At 39.8% G+C, this 15,688-nt stretch overlaps 1 protein-coding gene across 1 annotated transcript; it reads left to right on the plus strand.

Annotated features, from left to right (window-relative positions):
- Window positions 1-12,423: 12,423 nt before the first annotated feature.
- Window positions 12,424-13,371, plus strand: LOC141614262 (uncharacterized). Its single transcript, XM_074433024.1, has 2 exons — window positions 12,424-13,059; window positions 13,237-13,371. The coding sequence occupies exons 1-2, from the start codon at window positions 12,424-12,426 to the stop codon at window positions 13,369-13,371; spliced, it is 771 nt and encodes a 256-aa protein (XP_074289125.1).
- Window positions 13,372-15,688: the final 2,317 nt, after the last annotated feature.

Consider the following 15,688-nt stretch of genomic DNA (forward strand, 5'->3'; position numbering starts at 1 on the left):
AAGCTTTTTACTCACCCCTGTAAACTAATCTTTAAGAGTGACGAACTTATATTCCATGTAAGAAAGCCAAGTATTTAAATTGTTGATGACACCTCTAGCTTGGAAAATATATTGTTGATGGCGATGGAAAGCATGACTACTCCGCTTTGGATATCATCATCTTCAAGGATATTGATTTCTCCGCTTTGGATATTGCATCATAATGGTTCCTATTTATCATAAAAAGTTGTCGAGTTTCGAACTCATGACCAAGAGATAAGGTCACACAAAATTTGTTCGGTTAAAAAACTTTTGACATACAAAAAGTCCTAGACACGAGATCGAAATACGTCAAATTTTTATTCCAAATCGTAGTTCTCAAAAATCTGATTGCTTCGGAAAAAAATTCGTCACTTTCTGAACTCATAAACACGGCTTATAGCCTCCAAATGTTTTTCAAATAAAAAAATTAGGTAGTTCGCGCAAAATGTAAAGCCTTAGGGGTAACATGTGAATTTTCCGTTATTATTATTATTATTATTATTATTTGGAGTATTAAAACTTATAATCATGTGTATGTATGTATGTATGTATGTATGTATGTATGTATGTATGTATGTATGTATGTATGTATGTATGTATGTATGTATGTATGTATGTATGTATGTATGTATGTATGTATGTATGTATATTACTATGTAAACTTCCGATCCACACCAATGGTAACACTTACGTAAAACGGATGATGCACACTAATGATACCATATCTTATTTGGCCTAAAAAATGACTAAGTTATCCCTCACTACCTATTTACAAGTTTGTCATCAAATGACCCACTCACGCACCACCTATTTAACCCACCTAAACGCAATTAAAACATTACATTATTCAAGTGGCTCCAATCAAACTTTCCAACTTTACCCCTCACTTTTTCCCCTTTTCTTAAATAACCCATATTTCCCCATGTTACCATTGGTATGGATCGAAGGGAGTATGTGATTTGGGAGTATTTAAACTCAAAATAATATTCCTTTTGAAAAACAAGTTATCAAATACCGTTGTCATACAGTTAACAGATTTTACATTTATTTTTTTTGGCAGGAGGAAAACAAGGATATATACTACGAAAGTTTAGCGTTCATATCTAGTCTATTGTAATATGTGCATAGGCTTGGAATTTTAGGTAAATACCAGATGATTTTTTTTTGTACATTTATCTATATACATATTCTCGATTGTGACTCGTCCCAGGCTTATAACAGAAGAAATGTGAGCATTTTATGATAAATAGGAACCACTATCTGATAAATAAGAATATGTAGATGATTACTTTTTATGTTAAAATGGTCACATTTCTCTGTCATAATATGTGACCATCACAATAGAGACGAACCATTATTTATAAACACTATGTATTACATACTAAATGATTCAATTTTACATATAACAAATTTAAAATTAAACATCCAGTAAGAGTCCTGGTCCTGATGCATTCTCTTCTTGTAACACCCCCTTCTTTCCCGGCCAAAGTAATTGGAAGATGTTACCATCTCGGTTTCCCGAGCCAGTAATTCAGAGATACAATCAAGAATCATTTATTATAAATAAATAAGTTAAGTAATTACAAACCATAAACTAGTGAATAAAATACAACTCATGACCACTATACTCATCTAACAAAATATACTTGTCTCGTGACTCATCAAGTTCGTCCCGTTTCCCGCGTGCTATCCAAACAACTTGTACTTAATTTGCTCCCTATATGATCGGAAATATCATATGGATCGACAGGCCACCCTGGAAATAGGTGACAATTACACAGACACACAAATATCAGTTTCAATAAACAAATAAAGTGTGACACGACTCAAGTGTGTGAACATGCAACGTGACTACTAGTATGAATGACACACTATCAACCAACCTCCACTACCACAGTACCGGGACACGCCCAGACATATCGAAAACCACACTGGTACCGGGATACACCCAGACATACGAACAACCAATAATAGGTACCGGGACACGCCCAGACGTACAAGGTCCAAAAGCCAACCGGATCCCCTGCCATACGTTGTGTCTTAACCACACGTGTCCCTCCGTGACTCAAGCCATTAATGTGCACATCCCACCTGGAGTGGTAAGTTTCAAGAGGCGACTCAAGCACAAGTAGGTTTCCTAACCATCTTACGTCTCCTCAACAACAACACATCCTCCATATACAAAATAATAACAAATACATGAAGTACAACCAAATATACCATAATCATCCTCTTAATGATGCAATTAACCACTAAACATGTTATAATGCAAATGCCGTTCTTTTAGCAGGAATTCTCACAAAGATAATGTCCTGCCAGGGATGTATTTGCAGGGCAATCTAACTCAAAATAAGTAGCCTGATTAGTACAACAGATTTAATAAAGAACAAATACTAAAGTAAGACACAAAGATTTATACATGGAAAAACCCTGGGAATAAGGGAAAAAACCACGGGCACCAAGCCATGAGGGATTATTACTATGATTTTAGGTGTCCTAGCAGGGAATGTGTATGTCAGGCGAGGAATAGAGTAAGGTTGCTTAATAATAATGCTAAGTAGTTTATGAATACAAATATGGGAGCAAAAATGCGAGTGAATAAGTAAGTGTCTTCTCTTTTCTTATTCTTTGATATTTATAGTGGCCTTGCAACAATTCTTTGAGGTTGTTTTAGGCTTTCCTTTGTGAAAATAATTTTCATATTCTCTCCGCTCACATCCACAATCAACGATATCTAGGCCAAAATCCCAAAAGATATCCCAAAACTAGATGAGACTAGACTCATAGGTTAGAGTACAAGTCAAGCTCAACATTCATTCTCACTATCATGGTTCGGGTCTAGTCTTATTGTGCATAACTCGTGACTCTAGATATACCTGTATAGATCATGACTTCGTAGATGATAATTGTACCACGGTCAAATACCTCATCTAAGGTGACTCAATTCTTCGATATTTCTTATTCCCGACTAACTCATGTTATGCATAAACCACGTAATCACACATGTGCTCTTATCCATCATCGTATCGTATCGTCCCACTCTAGTCGTCAAAAGACTCGATCATGCATAAGACTCATAAAATTCCTACATGCATTCACCAATTACCGCATCATTATTCTTACTAAACACGTTAGATTTCATCCATCAACTAAACATATTTCATACCACAACACACAAAACGACACATACTAACGTAAACAACTTATTTCAATTCATTCGTTAATGATTTCTATGTTTACACAACTATTGGGAGGTCGGTGGGGTCATAAGACGAAGATACTCTTATTCCCGGCGAGACGTATTTACCAGGAAAGCCTAAAACAACCTCAAAGAATCGTTGCAAGGCCACTATAAATATCAAAGAAGAAGAAAAGAGAAGACACTTACTTATTCACTCGCATTTTTGCTCCCATATTTGTATTCATAAACTACTTAGCATTATTATTAAGAAGCCTTACTCTATTCCTCGCCTGACATACACATTCCCTGCCAGGACACCTAAAATCATAGTAATAATCCCTCCTGGCTTGGTGCCCGTTGTTTTTTCCCTTATTCCCAGAGTTTTTTCACGTATAAATCTTTGTGTCTTACTTTAGTATTTGTTCTTTATTCAATCTGTCGTACTAGTCAGGCTACTTATTTTGAGTTAGATTGCCCTGCAAATACATCCCTGTCATGACATTATCTTCGTGAGAATTCCTGCTAAAACAATTGGCGCCCACCGTGGGGCATCTAGCTCAAAAATAATCAAAACCTAAATCCAAACAACACAAAACGATTCTAAAAAAATGATTAGAGACAGCATTGAACAACAACTGGCTGCTGCCAAATAACAACTATTGGAAATGGAGCAACTGAAGAAGAAAATGGCCCAGGCTGAAGCTGAAGTCATGAAACTAAAGAATCAGAATCTAGTCTGAAGCAAAGGCTAAGAGACAAAGTTTCAGACTCAAAATTGAAGATTCAGCCTGTAACACCATTCTCTTCCATTATCAGAAACATTGATTTCTCCAACTTTGGTACTCCAACCCCATCAAAATCCAAAGTAGGAGATCATGACACAGATTCAGAAGATATTCCAAATGATGAGGCTATCCCAGATCAGACTAATACAGCTATAATGATGGCCATGCTCCAGGAGATCCAGAAACTCCATGAGAAATTTGAGAAGATTCTTGGAGTACCTGCAACCATTGAGGAAGCCAACCCTGAAAGTTATGCTGACTCTCCCTTCGTGGATGAGATAGCAAAGATAGATCTACCTAAGAAGTTTGTGGTCCCATCAATAAGAATCTATGATGGAACCACAGATCCTCAGAACCATGTAGCCTACTACAAACAAAGAATGTTGGCAGCCTCCATACCCAGTGAGTTGCGACAAATATGCATGTGCAAGGGTTTTGGAACAACCCTGACCGGACCTAACCTCCAGTGGTACATCAATCTGCCAAATGGGAGCATCAACTCCTTTGCAGATCTGATAAACTCGTTCAACCATCAATTTTCCAGCAGCAGGGAACTTGAAAAGAGATCCAGTTACCTATACAGAATTAAGCAAAAACCTGGCGAGACAATCAGAGCATTCCTGACCAGATTCAACAAAGACAAAGTATCAATCCCCAGATGTGATGTTGTGTGGACCATGGAAAAACGCTCCACTCAAATGCTTTTTCAAAACATTTTTAACTTTAAAAGAGTCGCCACTAAATTTTTAAATGGAATTTAGAAACCAATTTTAGAGATTTGAATTCGTGTGACTTTACGTGTTAGGAAGTTAATTTAATTTCATTAAAACAACACCCAACCCCGCCCGTTGCGATAACGGTCTCTACTAGGTGAAAGATGGCTATTTCGGAAAGATATCACATGCGTATGCAACCATTGAATTTAAATCCTATCATGCGAATTTCATTCTAAGTCGTTTAAAATGCATTTAACTTCGTCGAAGTGGTTTAGCATGTGAGGTTCATTGATTAAACTAGAAAACACATCAAAAGAGAGGGATAGGAAGGCTTACACTTAGCATAAGATGTATTAACAAACATTAGTGGTTAGCTCATACATACAATATCAATTATAAATAATGTAAATTAAAATCTAAAACATAAACTAATTAAACTAAGGATTAATCAAACAAAGTCAAACAAGGAAGCAAATTAAAACACAAAACCTGGACAAACCCGTGCACTGCACGGATCTAAAATTTTCGAAATATGTCAGAATTGACCCGTGCACTGCGAGGGTTTTGAATTAATACATTGCTAATTACAAAATAAATACTAAATCAATGCAATAAATTACGAAAATCTACCTAAATTAAAATTACAAATTATAGGTCTGGAAAATCATAAAAAATCAATTTTTATATGGTTAAAAAATAAATACACGTAAATTAAATAAACTCGATTTATTAAATTGCCCTATTCCAACACGAGGATATGTAAATGAGACGGGGTGTACGACCGACCGATGTGGCGGATTTCTTTCCCATCTCAAGTCAACGCGGGTGCCGGAATGGTACTTTAACTCATACTCAAACTATTCTAGTTTCGATGTTAGTTAGACGATGTTAGACAATGGTTAGTAAATAAACAATAAAAAAAACGAAATAAAAAGGAGAGAAGGGAGTTTTAATGCACCCTCAACCTACATGTATCGTTGACACCGTCTTGGGTCGTAATCGATCGTAGATTTTATCTCGAGGGGCCGTCGTCGACGAAGACAATTGAAATTGAATTTTGAAATCACGAAACAAACACGTTCAAAAGGCAGACTTGAGCAGCGATTTTCAATCGCTCACCACGACTTCGTTTCTCAACGATTTTTTAAACCGAAAGATGTTTTGGAAACTAGAAAGACTGAATTTTGTGAATATGGAAACAAACCAGAAGTTTTAATAGGATTTGTGAACGAGAATCAAGGCCAAAGACCACGACAGAAACTCGAAAACAAGATTTGTGTCCCTGTTTTCGAGCGGCTGTCACGGCTTTAGTTTAGGGTTTTTTGGACGATTGATGGTTGTTATTTATAGTATGTTGTGGGAGAACTTAGAGGAATGAATGTATGGTGAAGGGGGGGGGGGTATTTATAAGGAGTTTCGAAGGGTAGAAGTAGGGCAACAAGCAGTCGGGCTCGGTTTGCATAGCTGCTGTCCATCAGCTAATTCGTGGGGTTTTTAGGGTTTGTATGGGGGTTTTCTTGGTGGTTAAGCTAAGTTAATATGGGTAGGATACTAGGGTATGGTGTAGGGTTAATGGGCACGGGTTTGGTAGCTGTTTGGAGCGGGTTTTGGGCTCGGGTTGGAGCACGCAAAACAGGGGGGGCTGCTTGTGTTGCGGGTTGTTTGTGGAGTATTTGGGACGGGAATTGGATGGGTTTTGTGGTGTTCTAGGTGCTGGGTTGTTGTGGGTAATGTGGAGCACGGGTTGGTGGTGATGGGTTGCGGGTTTGGACCAAGTTCGAGTCAGGTTAGAAGGGCTTTCGATGGGCTATACAAACACGGGTAAAGGAAGGAATTGGGCTGTGTTGGGGAGTGTTTAGGACGAGATTTGGGTGTGGATATGGGGGTTCGAACTGGGTTGAATGGGTAGAGGCCTAGGTTGGTTAGTGTACTCGAGATTCGTGCCAACTTGTAAAGAAAACGGGCTTAAAAACCGAGCTAAAATCGAGCTCCAAAACGCGTGGTTGAAACGAGTTTTAAATTTTCAAATTCGATTTTTCAAATCAATTAACACATTAAAATAAATGATTTTTCAAATCAAAACATATATTTTATTTTCAATTAAATAAATTTAAGGAAATAAATTAAATGAATTCACTTAAAAAAACTTTAATTTAAATATCATTTAAATTAATAAAATACTCCGTCGACAACGCTCATTCCACAATCGTAAAACGAACCCAAATAATGACAATGACAACTAATAGATACATGCGTCCTATCATCATCGGGTGTTTGTCGGGTTTTCTATAAATTCCAATATCGACAGATATGGGTATCTACAGAGCCCCCACTTTGACTGAGGCTTGGACAAGGCGAAAGTCAAAGTATACCCCGGATCCCTCTCGACCTGAGGATTCTGCGGGTCATTTATAGTCCATTAGACTTGTGTATATAAGCTCGCCAGCCATAAGAAGAGATCATACCTGAAACTTCGTCGGGGATTAACTCTTGCTTCTGTTGTGTCGAATTATCGTCGTTGGTCGTCGACCCATAAAATGCATATATGGTGGGTTGAGCCTTATCCTCGGGCGCCTACGTATCCGTTTCTGACGGAATCAAACCCGCGTCGTAGTTCGGCTCGATGGCCTGTAGCTTGCTGCTGCTTCGGCTCGGATGCCAATATCCCATTGTTTATGTGAGTAAAGACAAAACTTGCGCTTTGCTTATCAATTTCGCTGTTCTGCTAGGGAGAATGATTCACTGAAACTGACGTTTCTGTTGGGGAAATGTCATATCCGTAGCATTCTGTTGTTGATCTTTGTTAGAAGGATGCCATCCTGTCTGTTTTATGGTGGTCTCTGGAGCCGACGGCGACAGAGCCCCCAGTTGGAGCATATTCTGCAAATTTAATCATAATATATAGCACGCGATTCACGTAGCGACATTTTGATACTTAAAATGGTCATCGACCGAATTTTAATGGGTCTCTGGAGCCGACGGCGACAAAGCCCCCAGTTGAAAGAAAAGGAAAATGGGTCATCGACCCGCAGACATGAACATTGCTTAGAAAAGGTGGGTCATTGAACCGAACTTTGAATATCTCGAAAATGATTGGCCTCTTCGAGGCGAGAATTTATTTCAGTTTTCTGGATCCAAATGATTTTTCGAATCAAAAATTAATTGCGAAAAATTATTTCAAATTTATGGAGTTAAATGATTTTTCAAATCAAAACATAATTTCATTTTCAATAAAATTAATCGCAGAAGTTTATTTCAAATTTCTGGAGTGAAAGCGATGGGTAGACACGACCTTTTGACGAAAAGACTCGGACTTTCTGACCCGTAACCAATGTGGGCGTAACCTAATAAAATCCGTAAGTGTGTACGGGATGTTAATTCAACACGGGACGCGCAGGGGATGAGATTGTAAATTAGTCACTTCGGTGCACGAACTATGACAAATTCCGCAAGAGAAATGAGCGAACAAAACCCGGGACGGATGGGGCCCACTTGGCGTGCCACACGGGCCCTACACGGCCGAAATGGAGGAGGTATGAGACTTGCTTTCTTATTTAAAAAAGCTACCAAACTTCCTAAAGCTAGTAGGCTTCCAAGTTTCCAAATTTCCTAGAAGATTTAGGTTTCCAAAACCTAAAGGAATTATACTTCCAAAATTCCTCATCTCTTTTCATATATAAGGAAGGGCTAAGGGTTGAGATTTCCCACAATTTCTCAAACAGAAATCTCTCTGCTTAAAAGAATATCTTTCTTAGAAAAAAACTAGTCATGAATTCCCTGTTTGGGACCATGAAGGGATGGGCGACAGAATTCAGGGGTTTAGAAATCCAAAATCTGAATGCGGCGGGAATTCGACAAATTATTTGAAAAGAGATGAGGACCATGGAAAAACGCTCCACTCAAATGCTTTTTCAAAACATTTTTAATTTTAAAAGAGTCGCCACTAAATTTTTAAATGGAATTTAGAAACCAATTTTAGAGATTTGAATTCGTGTGACTTTACGTGTTAGGAAGTTAATTTAATTTCATTAAAACAACACCCAACCCCGCCCGTTGCAATAACGGTCTCTACTAGGTGAAAGATGGCTATTTCGGAAAGATATCACATGCGTATGCAACCATTGAATTTAAATCCTATCATGTGAATTTCATTCTAAGTCGTTTAAAATGCATTTAACTTCGTCGAAGTGGTTTAGCATGTGAGGTTCATTGATTAAACTAGAAAAACACATCCAAAGAGAGGGATAGGAAGGCTTACGCTTAGCATAAGATGTATTAACAAACATTAGTGGTTAGCTCATACATACAATATAAATTATAAATAATGTAAATTAAAATCTAAAGCATAAACTAATTAAACTAAGGATTAATCAAACAAAGTCAAACAAGGAAGCAAATTAAAACACAAAACCTGGACAAATCCGTGCACTGCACGGATCTGAAATTTTCGAAATATGTCAGAATTGACCCGTGCACTTCGCGGGTTTTGAATTAATACATTGCTAATTACGAAATAAATACTAAATCAATGCAATAAATTACGAAAATCTACCTAAATTAAAATTACAAATTATAGGTTTGGAAAATCATAAAAAATCAATTTTTATATGGTTAAAAATAAATACACGTAAATTAAATAAACTCGATTTATTAAATTGCCCTATTCCAACACGAGGATATGTAAATGAGACGGGGTGTACGACCGACCGATATGGCGGATTTTTTTCCCATCTCAAGTCAATGCAGGTGCCGGAATGGTACTTTAACTCATACTCAAACTATTCTAGTTTCGATGTTAGTTAGACGATGTTAGACAATGGTTAGTAAATAAACAATAAAAAAACGAAATAAAAAGGAGAGAAGGGAGTTTTAATGCACCCTCAACCTACATGTATCATTGACACCGTCTTGGGTCGTAATCGATCGTAGATTTTATCTCGAGGGGCCGTCGTCGACGAAGACAATTGAAATTGAATTTTGAAATCACGAAACAAACACGTTCAAAAGGCAGACTTGAGCAGCGATTTTCAATCGCTCACCACGACTTCGTTTCTCAACGATTTTTCAAACCGAAAGATGTTTTGGAAACTAGAAAGATTGAAATTTGTGAATATGGAAACAAACCAGAAGTTTTAATAGGATTTGTGCACGAGAATCAAGGCCAAAGACCACGACAGAAACTCGAAAACAAGATTTGTGTCCCTGTTTTCGAGCGGCTGTCACGGCTTTAGTTTAGGGTTTTTTTGGACGATTGATGGTTGTTATTTATAGTATGTTGTGGGGAGAACTTAGAGGAATGAATGTATGGTGAAGGGGGGGTATTTATAAGGAGTTTCGAAGGGTAGAAGTAGGGCAACAAGCAGTTGGGCTCGGTTTGCATAGCTGCTGTCCATCAGCTAATTCGTGGGGTTTTTAGGGTTTGTATGGGGGTTTTCTTGGTGGTTAAGCTAAATTAATATGGGTAGGATACTAGGGTATGGTGTAGTGTTAATGGGCACGGGTTTGGTAGCTGTTTGGAGCGGGTTTTGGGCTCGGGTTGGAGCACGCAAAACAGGGGGGCTGCTTGTGTTGCGGGTTGTTTGTGGAGTATTTTGGACGGGAGTTGGATGGGTTTTGTGGTGTTCTAGGTGCTGGGTTGTTTTGGGTAATGTGAAGCACGGGTTGGTGGTGATGGGTTGCAGGTTTGGACCAAGTTTGAGTCGGTTTAGAAGGGCTTTCGATGGGCTAGACAAACACGGGTAAAGGAAGGAATTGGGCTTTGTTGGGGAGTGTTTAGGACGAGATTTGGGTGTGGGTAAGGGGGTTCGAACTGGGTTTGGATAGGTAGAGGCCTAGGTTGGTTAGTGTACTCGAGATTCGTGCCAACTCGTAAAGAAAACGGGCTCAAAAACCGAGCTAAAATCGAGCTCCAAAACGCGTGGTTGAAACGAGTTTTAAATTTTCAAATTCGATTTTTCAAATCAATTAACACATTAAAATAAATGATTTTTCAAATCAAAAAATATATTTTATTTTCAATAAAATAAATTTAAGAAAATAAATTCAAATTAAAACAATAAAACGAATTCACTTAAAAAAGCTTTAATTTAAATATCATTTAAATTAGTAAAATACTCCGTCGACAATGCTCATTCCACATCGTAAAACGAACCCAAATAATGACAATGACAAGTAATAAATACATGCGTCCTATCATCATCGGGTGTTTGTCGGGTTTTCTATAAATTCCAATATCGACAGATATGGGTATCTACAGAGCCCCCACTTTGACTAAGGCTTGGACAAGGCGAAAGTCAAAGTATACCCCAGGTCCCTTTCGACCTGAGGATTCCGCGGGTCGTTTATAGTCCATTAGACTTGCGTATATAAGCTCGCCAGCCATAAGAAGAGATCATACCTGAAACTTTGTCGGGGATTAACTCTTGCTTCTGTTGCGTCAAATTATAATCATTGTTAGTCATCGACCCATAAATTGCATATATGGTGGGTTGAGCCTTATCCTCGGGCGCCTACGTATCCGTTTCTGACGGAATCAAACCCGCGTCGTAGTTCGGCTCGATGGCCTGTAGCTTTCTGCTGCTTCGGCTCGGATGCCAATATCCCATTTTTCATGTGAGTAAAGACAAAACTTTCGCTTTGCTTATCAATTTCGCTGTTCTGCTAGGGAGAACGATTCACTGAAACTGACGTTTCTGTTGGGGAAATGTCATTTCCATAGCATTCTGTTGTCGATCTTTGTTAGGAGGATGCCATCCTGTCTGTTTTGTGGTGGTCTCTGAGCCGACGGCGACAGCCCCCCGTGGAGCATATTCTGTAAATTTAATCATAATATATAGCACGCGATTCACGTAGCGACATTTCGATACTTGAAATGGTCATCGACCGAATTTTGATGGGTCTCTGGAGCCGACGGCGACAGAGCCCCCAGTTGAAAGAAAAGGAAAATGGGTTATAGACCCGCAGACATGAACATTGCTTAGGAAAGGTGGGTCATTGATCCGAACTTTGAATATCTCGAAAATGGTTGGCCTCTTCGAGGCGAGAATTTACTTCAGTTTTCTGGATCCAAATGATTTTTCGAATTAACACATAATTTTATTTTCAATAAAATTAATTGCGAAAAATTATTTCAAATTTCTGGAGTTAAATGATTTTTCAAATCAAAACATAATTTTGTTTTCAATAAAATTAATCGCAGAAGTTTATTTCAAATTTCCGGAGTGAAAGCGACGGGTAGACACGACCTTTTGACGAAAAGACTCGGACTTTCTGACCCGTAACCAATGTGGGCGTAACCTAATAAAATCCGTAAGTGTGTACGGGATGTTAATTCAACACGGGACGCGCAGGGGATGAGATTGTAAATTAGTCACTTCGGTGCACGAACTATGACAAATTCCGCAAGAGAAATGAGCGAACAAAACCCGGGACGGATGGGGCCCACTTGGCATGCCACACGGGCCCTACACGGCCGAAATAGAGGAGGTATGGGACTTGCTTTCTTATTTCAAAAAGCTACCAAACTTCCTAAAGCTAGTAGGCTTCCAAGTTTCCAAAATTCCTAGAAGATTTAGATTTCCAAAACCTAAAGGAATTATACTTCCAAAATTCCTCATCTCTTTTCATATATAAGGAAGGGCTAAGGGTTGAGATTTCCCACAATTTCTCAAACAGAAATCTCTCTGCTTAAAAGAATATCTTTCTTAGAAAAAAACTAGTCATGAATTCCCTGTTTGGGACCATGAAGGGATGGGCGACAGAATTCAGGGGTTTAGAAATCCAAAATCTGAATGCGGCGGGAATTCAACAAATTATTTTCCTGGGGCAATTCATGATTCAACCCGCATTTCTTAAAGAGTGCCTGAGAGTGTGGGATCCCGAGAATCATGTCTTTGCTTTTCCGGAGGGAGAAATCTGTCCCCTTCCTGAAGAATTTACCGTCTTAGGAGGATGGAGGACCACGCAAGAGCCTGTGGTTCCCGACTTTGTGTCCAACTGGACCCGAAAATACCGCGAATATCTAAACTTGTCACGTGATGAAGCCCGTACCATCGTCGATGGTGGAAAGGTGGACCTGCTTGCGCTAGTGCACAAATTCCGGCGTGCGAATGACCCAGATATACCGATCATTTATCGACGCCGCGCCTTTGGCCTCATTCTATTGCATCTTTATTGTTTCGAGGGGGCGATAGAAATTCCATCTTATCGCGGCCAAGCTAGACTAATCCGAGTCGTGGAGCAAATGGAGAATGGTGTTAATCCTGCATGGATTATACTAGCTGAGACTATTAAAAGTTTGGATGCACAAAAAGCCAATCCGAATGCTGTTTTCATGGGATCAACCCGTCTACTGCAAGTTTGTCTTTCTTCTCTTTTTTCCTTTTTTCTCTTTTCTTCGTCTCTTTTTAATTTTTCCGTCTCTTTTTTTTTTTCGTTTTTTTTCGTCCTTTTTCTTTTTTTTCTCGTTTTTTTTTGTCCTTTTTCTATTTTTTTCTCGTTTTTTTTTACTTGCCTTTTTCTGACTGTCTAACAGGTATGGCTCAGCGAGCGTCTTGGTTTGATTGATCCGCCGTTGAAACCAGAAGATTATCATGTCAGAAGTCTCACTAATCGGCGACGGCGCTACGATTCGAGCAAGGATCCGATTATCGCGAAATATGCTGATTAGCGGAACAGGGTCTCACATTCGCTGGTCCTTACCATGGCTTCATTTGAGCTCGCTTACCGGGCTCGCAGATACTGATCATACACGGTATGTCACTTTGTTGGGCTTGGATCACCCTTCTATTTTTACCCGGACCGAGTGCTTCGCCAATTCGGTCGTCAACAAATTGTCCCTGCCACAGAGGCTTCGCGAGGTCCTGCTTTTGTTATTTCTCAGGGTAGATGTCATACTTGGCTCCACGCGTTGCGCCGAAGGACCGTGTGGCGCATTCCCGAGCGCTGCGAGTCTACTTGGGTTTCTCCTTCATATCTCAAATGGACTACAGAACCGGGCCTTAAAGCAAGGAAGAAACTACAGAAAGATGATGCCATTGATCGGGAGAAGCATGACAGGGGTTAAAAATCGACAATTCTTTATCGGGCCGATTCCGGCCCGACTGAGACCGAGACTAGGCCTGACGAGAACCCTAGGGCTAAACCTGGTGCTCCTAGCGTGTGGGACCGACTGGGTACTACAAGTGGTGACGTTCCGACACTTGCAGAGAGACTTGGCCCTCGACCAAGCGTAAAAGAGAGATTGGGCCCGCGAGAAGACAGCGTGGTCCCCCCGAAGAAACGGGCAAGAATGATGATGGGTGAGACATCGTCTCGTAGTGACGGGACACGCGACCCAACTAAAGATAGGTGGTAGTTACGGCTCTATTATTTAGTATTACTATTATGCTTTTATTTGCTTTTAGTTTGATTTGTAATGGGCGTCGCCCAGATTTATCAAAATAAAAGATACGTATTATTTATTAGAAATCCTCAGTTTCTGCATTGAATATTTCATTTTTATTATGGCTGTACCCTTTTCAAGGGTTGCCTACGTATCTGCTTTTCAACAGAATCAAACCGAGGTCGTAGTTCTCTCATAAAATATTTCAGGCAGTGGCAACAAATGCCAAACTTAAAACTTATTCAAATACATCACAATTCAAGTGTTATTTCATAACTTTGAGAGTGAGGTCTTAAGGATAGTCTTTCTTCAACTGATCCAGATTCGTTGGATTCGAGAAATCATTTCCATCCAAATCTGTCAAACGTACCGCGCCTCCTGTGAGTATCTTCTTCACGAGATAAGGACCGGCCCAATTAGGCTTAAACTTCCCTCTTGGATCGACTGGTAATAGAGCCCTTACTGATTTGAGAACTAAATCGCCTTCATTAATTCCCCTAGGCTTCACCTTCTTGTTAAAAGCCCGCTCTATCCTTTTCTGATAGAGCTGAACATGATATAACACATTCAAACGACGCTCATCAAGTAACACCAACGAATCATATCTGGCTTGGACCCAATCCGCTTCCGGGACCTGGCTTTCGAGCAAGATGCGCAGGGAGGGTACTTCCAGTTCGACTGGTTGTACTGCTTCCATCCCGTAAACTAGATAGTACGGGGTTTCCCCTGTGGCTGTTCTGATGGATGTTCTATATCCCCACAACGCGAAGGGTATCTTCTCCGGCCACTCCTTGTAATTGTCAGACATCTTTTTCAATATAGTAGCCACCGTTTTGTTAGCGGCCTCCACTGCTCCATTTGTCTGAGGTCGATATGGGGACGACTTATGATGCTTGATTCTATACTTTTTAAGTATAACGGCTGTCTCAGCTTGAAAGTGAGTTCCATGATCACTGATGAACTCGTGCGGCACTCCGTACCGACAGATGATGTCATTCTGAATAAACTTGGCTACTTGCTTCGCATTTAGCACTTTGTAAGACTTGGCCTCTACCCACTTGGTAAAGTAATCAATATCGACTAGGATATAACAATGCCCTCCTGTTCCAGAAGGGTTTACTTTTCCGATGATGTCGATTCCCCAGGTTGAGAAAGGCCAAGGTGACGTCATGGTGTATAGCATAGAAGGTGGTACATGTTGAATATTCGCAAATATTTGGCAATTGTGACAATGCCGGACATGTCTGCGACAATCTGTTTCCATTGTTGTCCAATAGTATCCTAACCTCATGATCTTCCGAACTAGCATGTGGGAGTTCATATGCGGCCCACATTCCCCGTCGTGGACTTCTTCCATGACCTTTTCTGACATTGTCTTGTCGACGCATCACAAAAGGACACCCTGTGCTGTCTTCTTATACAATTGCCCATCGTTAGTTTTAACGAATTGGGCGGATAAAATTCGCAATGCACGCTTTCCACGTGTATCGAGGTCTACAGGGTATTCTCCTGCTTCTTTGAATCTCACAATGGATGCATACCAAGGTTCGGCTTAGCTTTCCTCTCCATCATCGACAGCATTTATATAAGCTGGTGAAGACCT

The sequence above is a fragment of the Silene latifolia genome, chromosome 11 (genome assembly GCF_048544455.1).
Source record: "Silene latifolia isolate original U9 population chromosome 11, ASM4854445v1, whole genome shotgun sequence".
NCBI lineage: Eukaryota > Viridiplantae > Streptophyta > Magnoliopsida > Caryophyllales > Caryophyllaceae > Silene > Silene latifolia.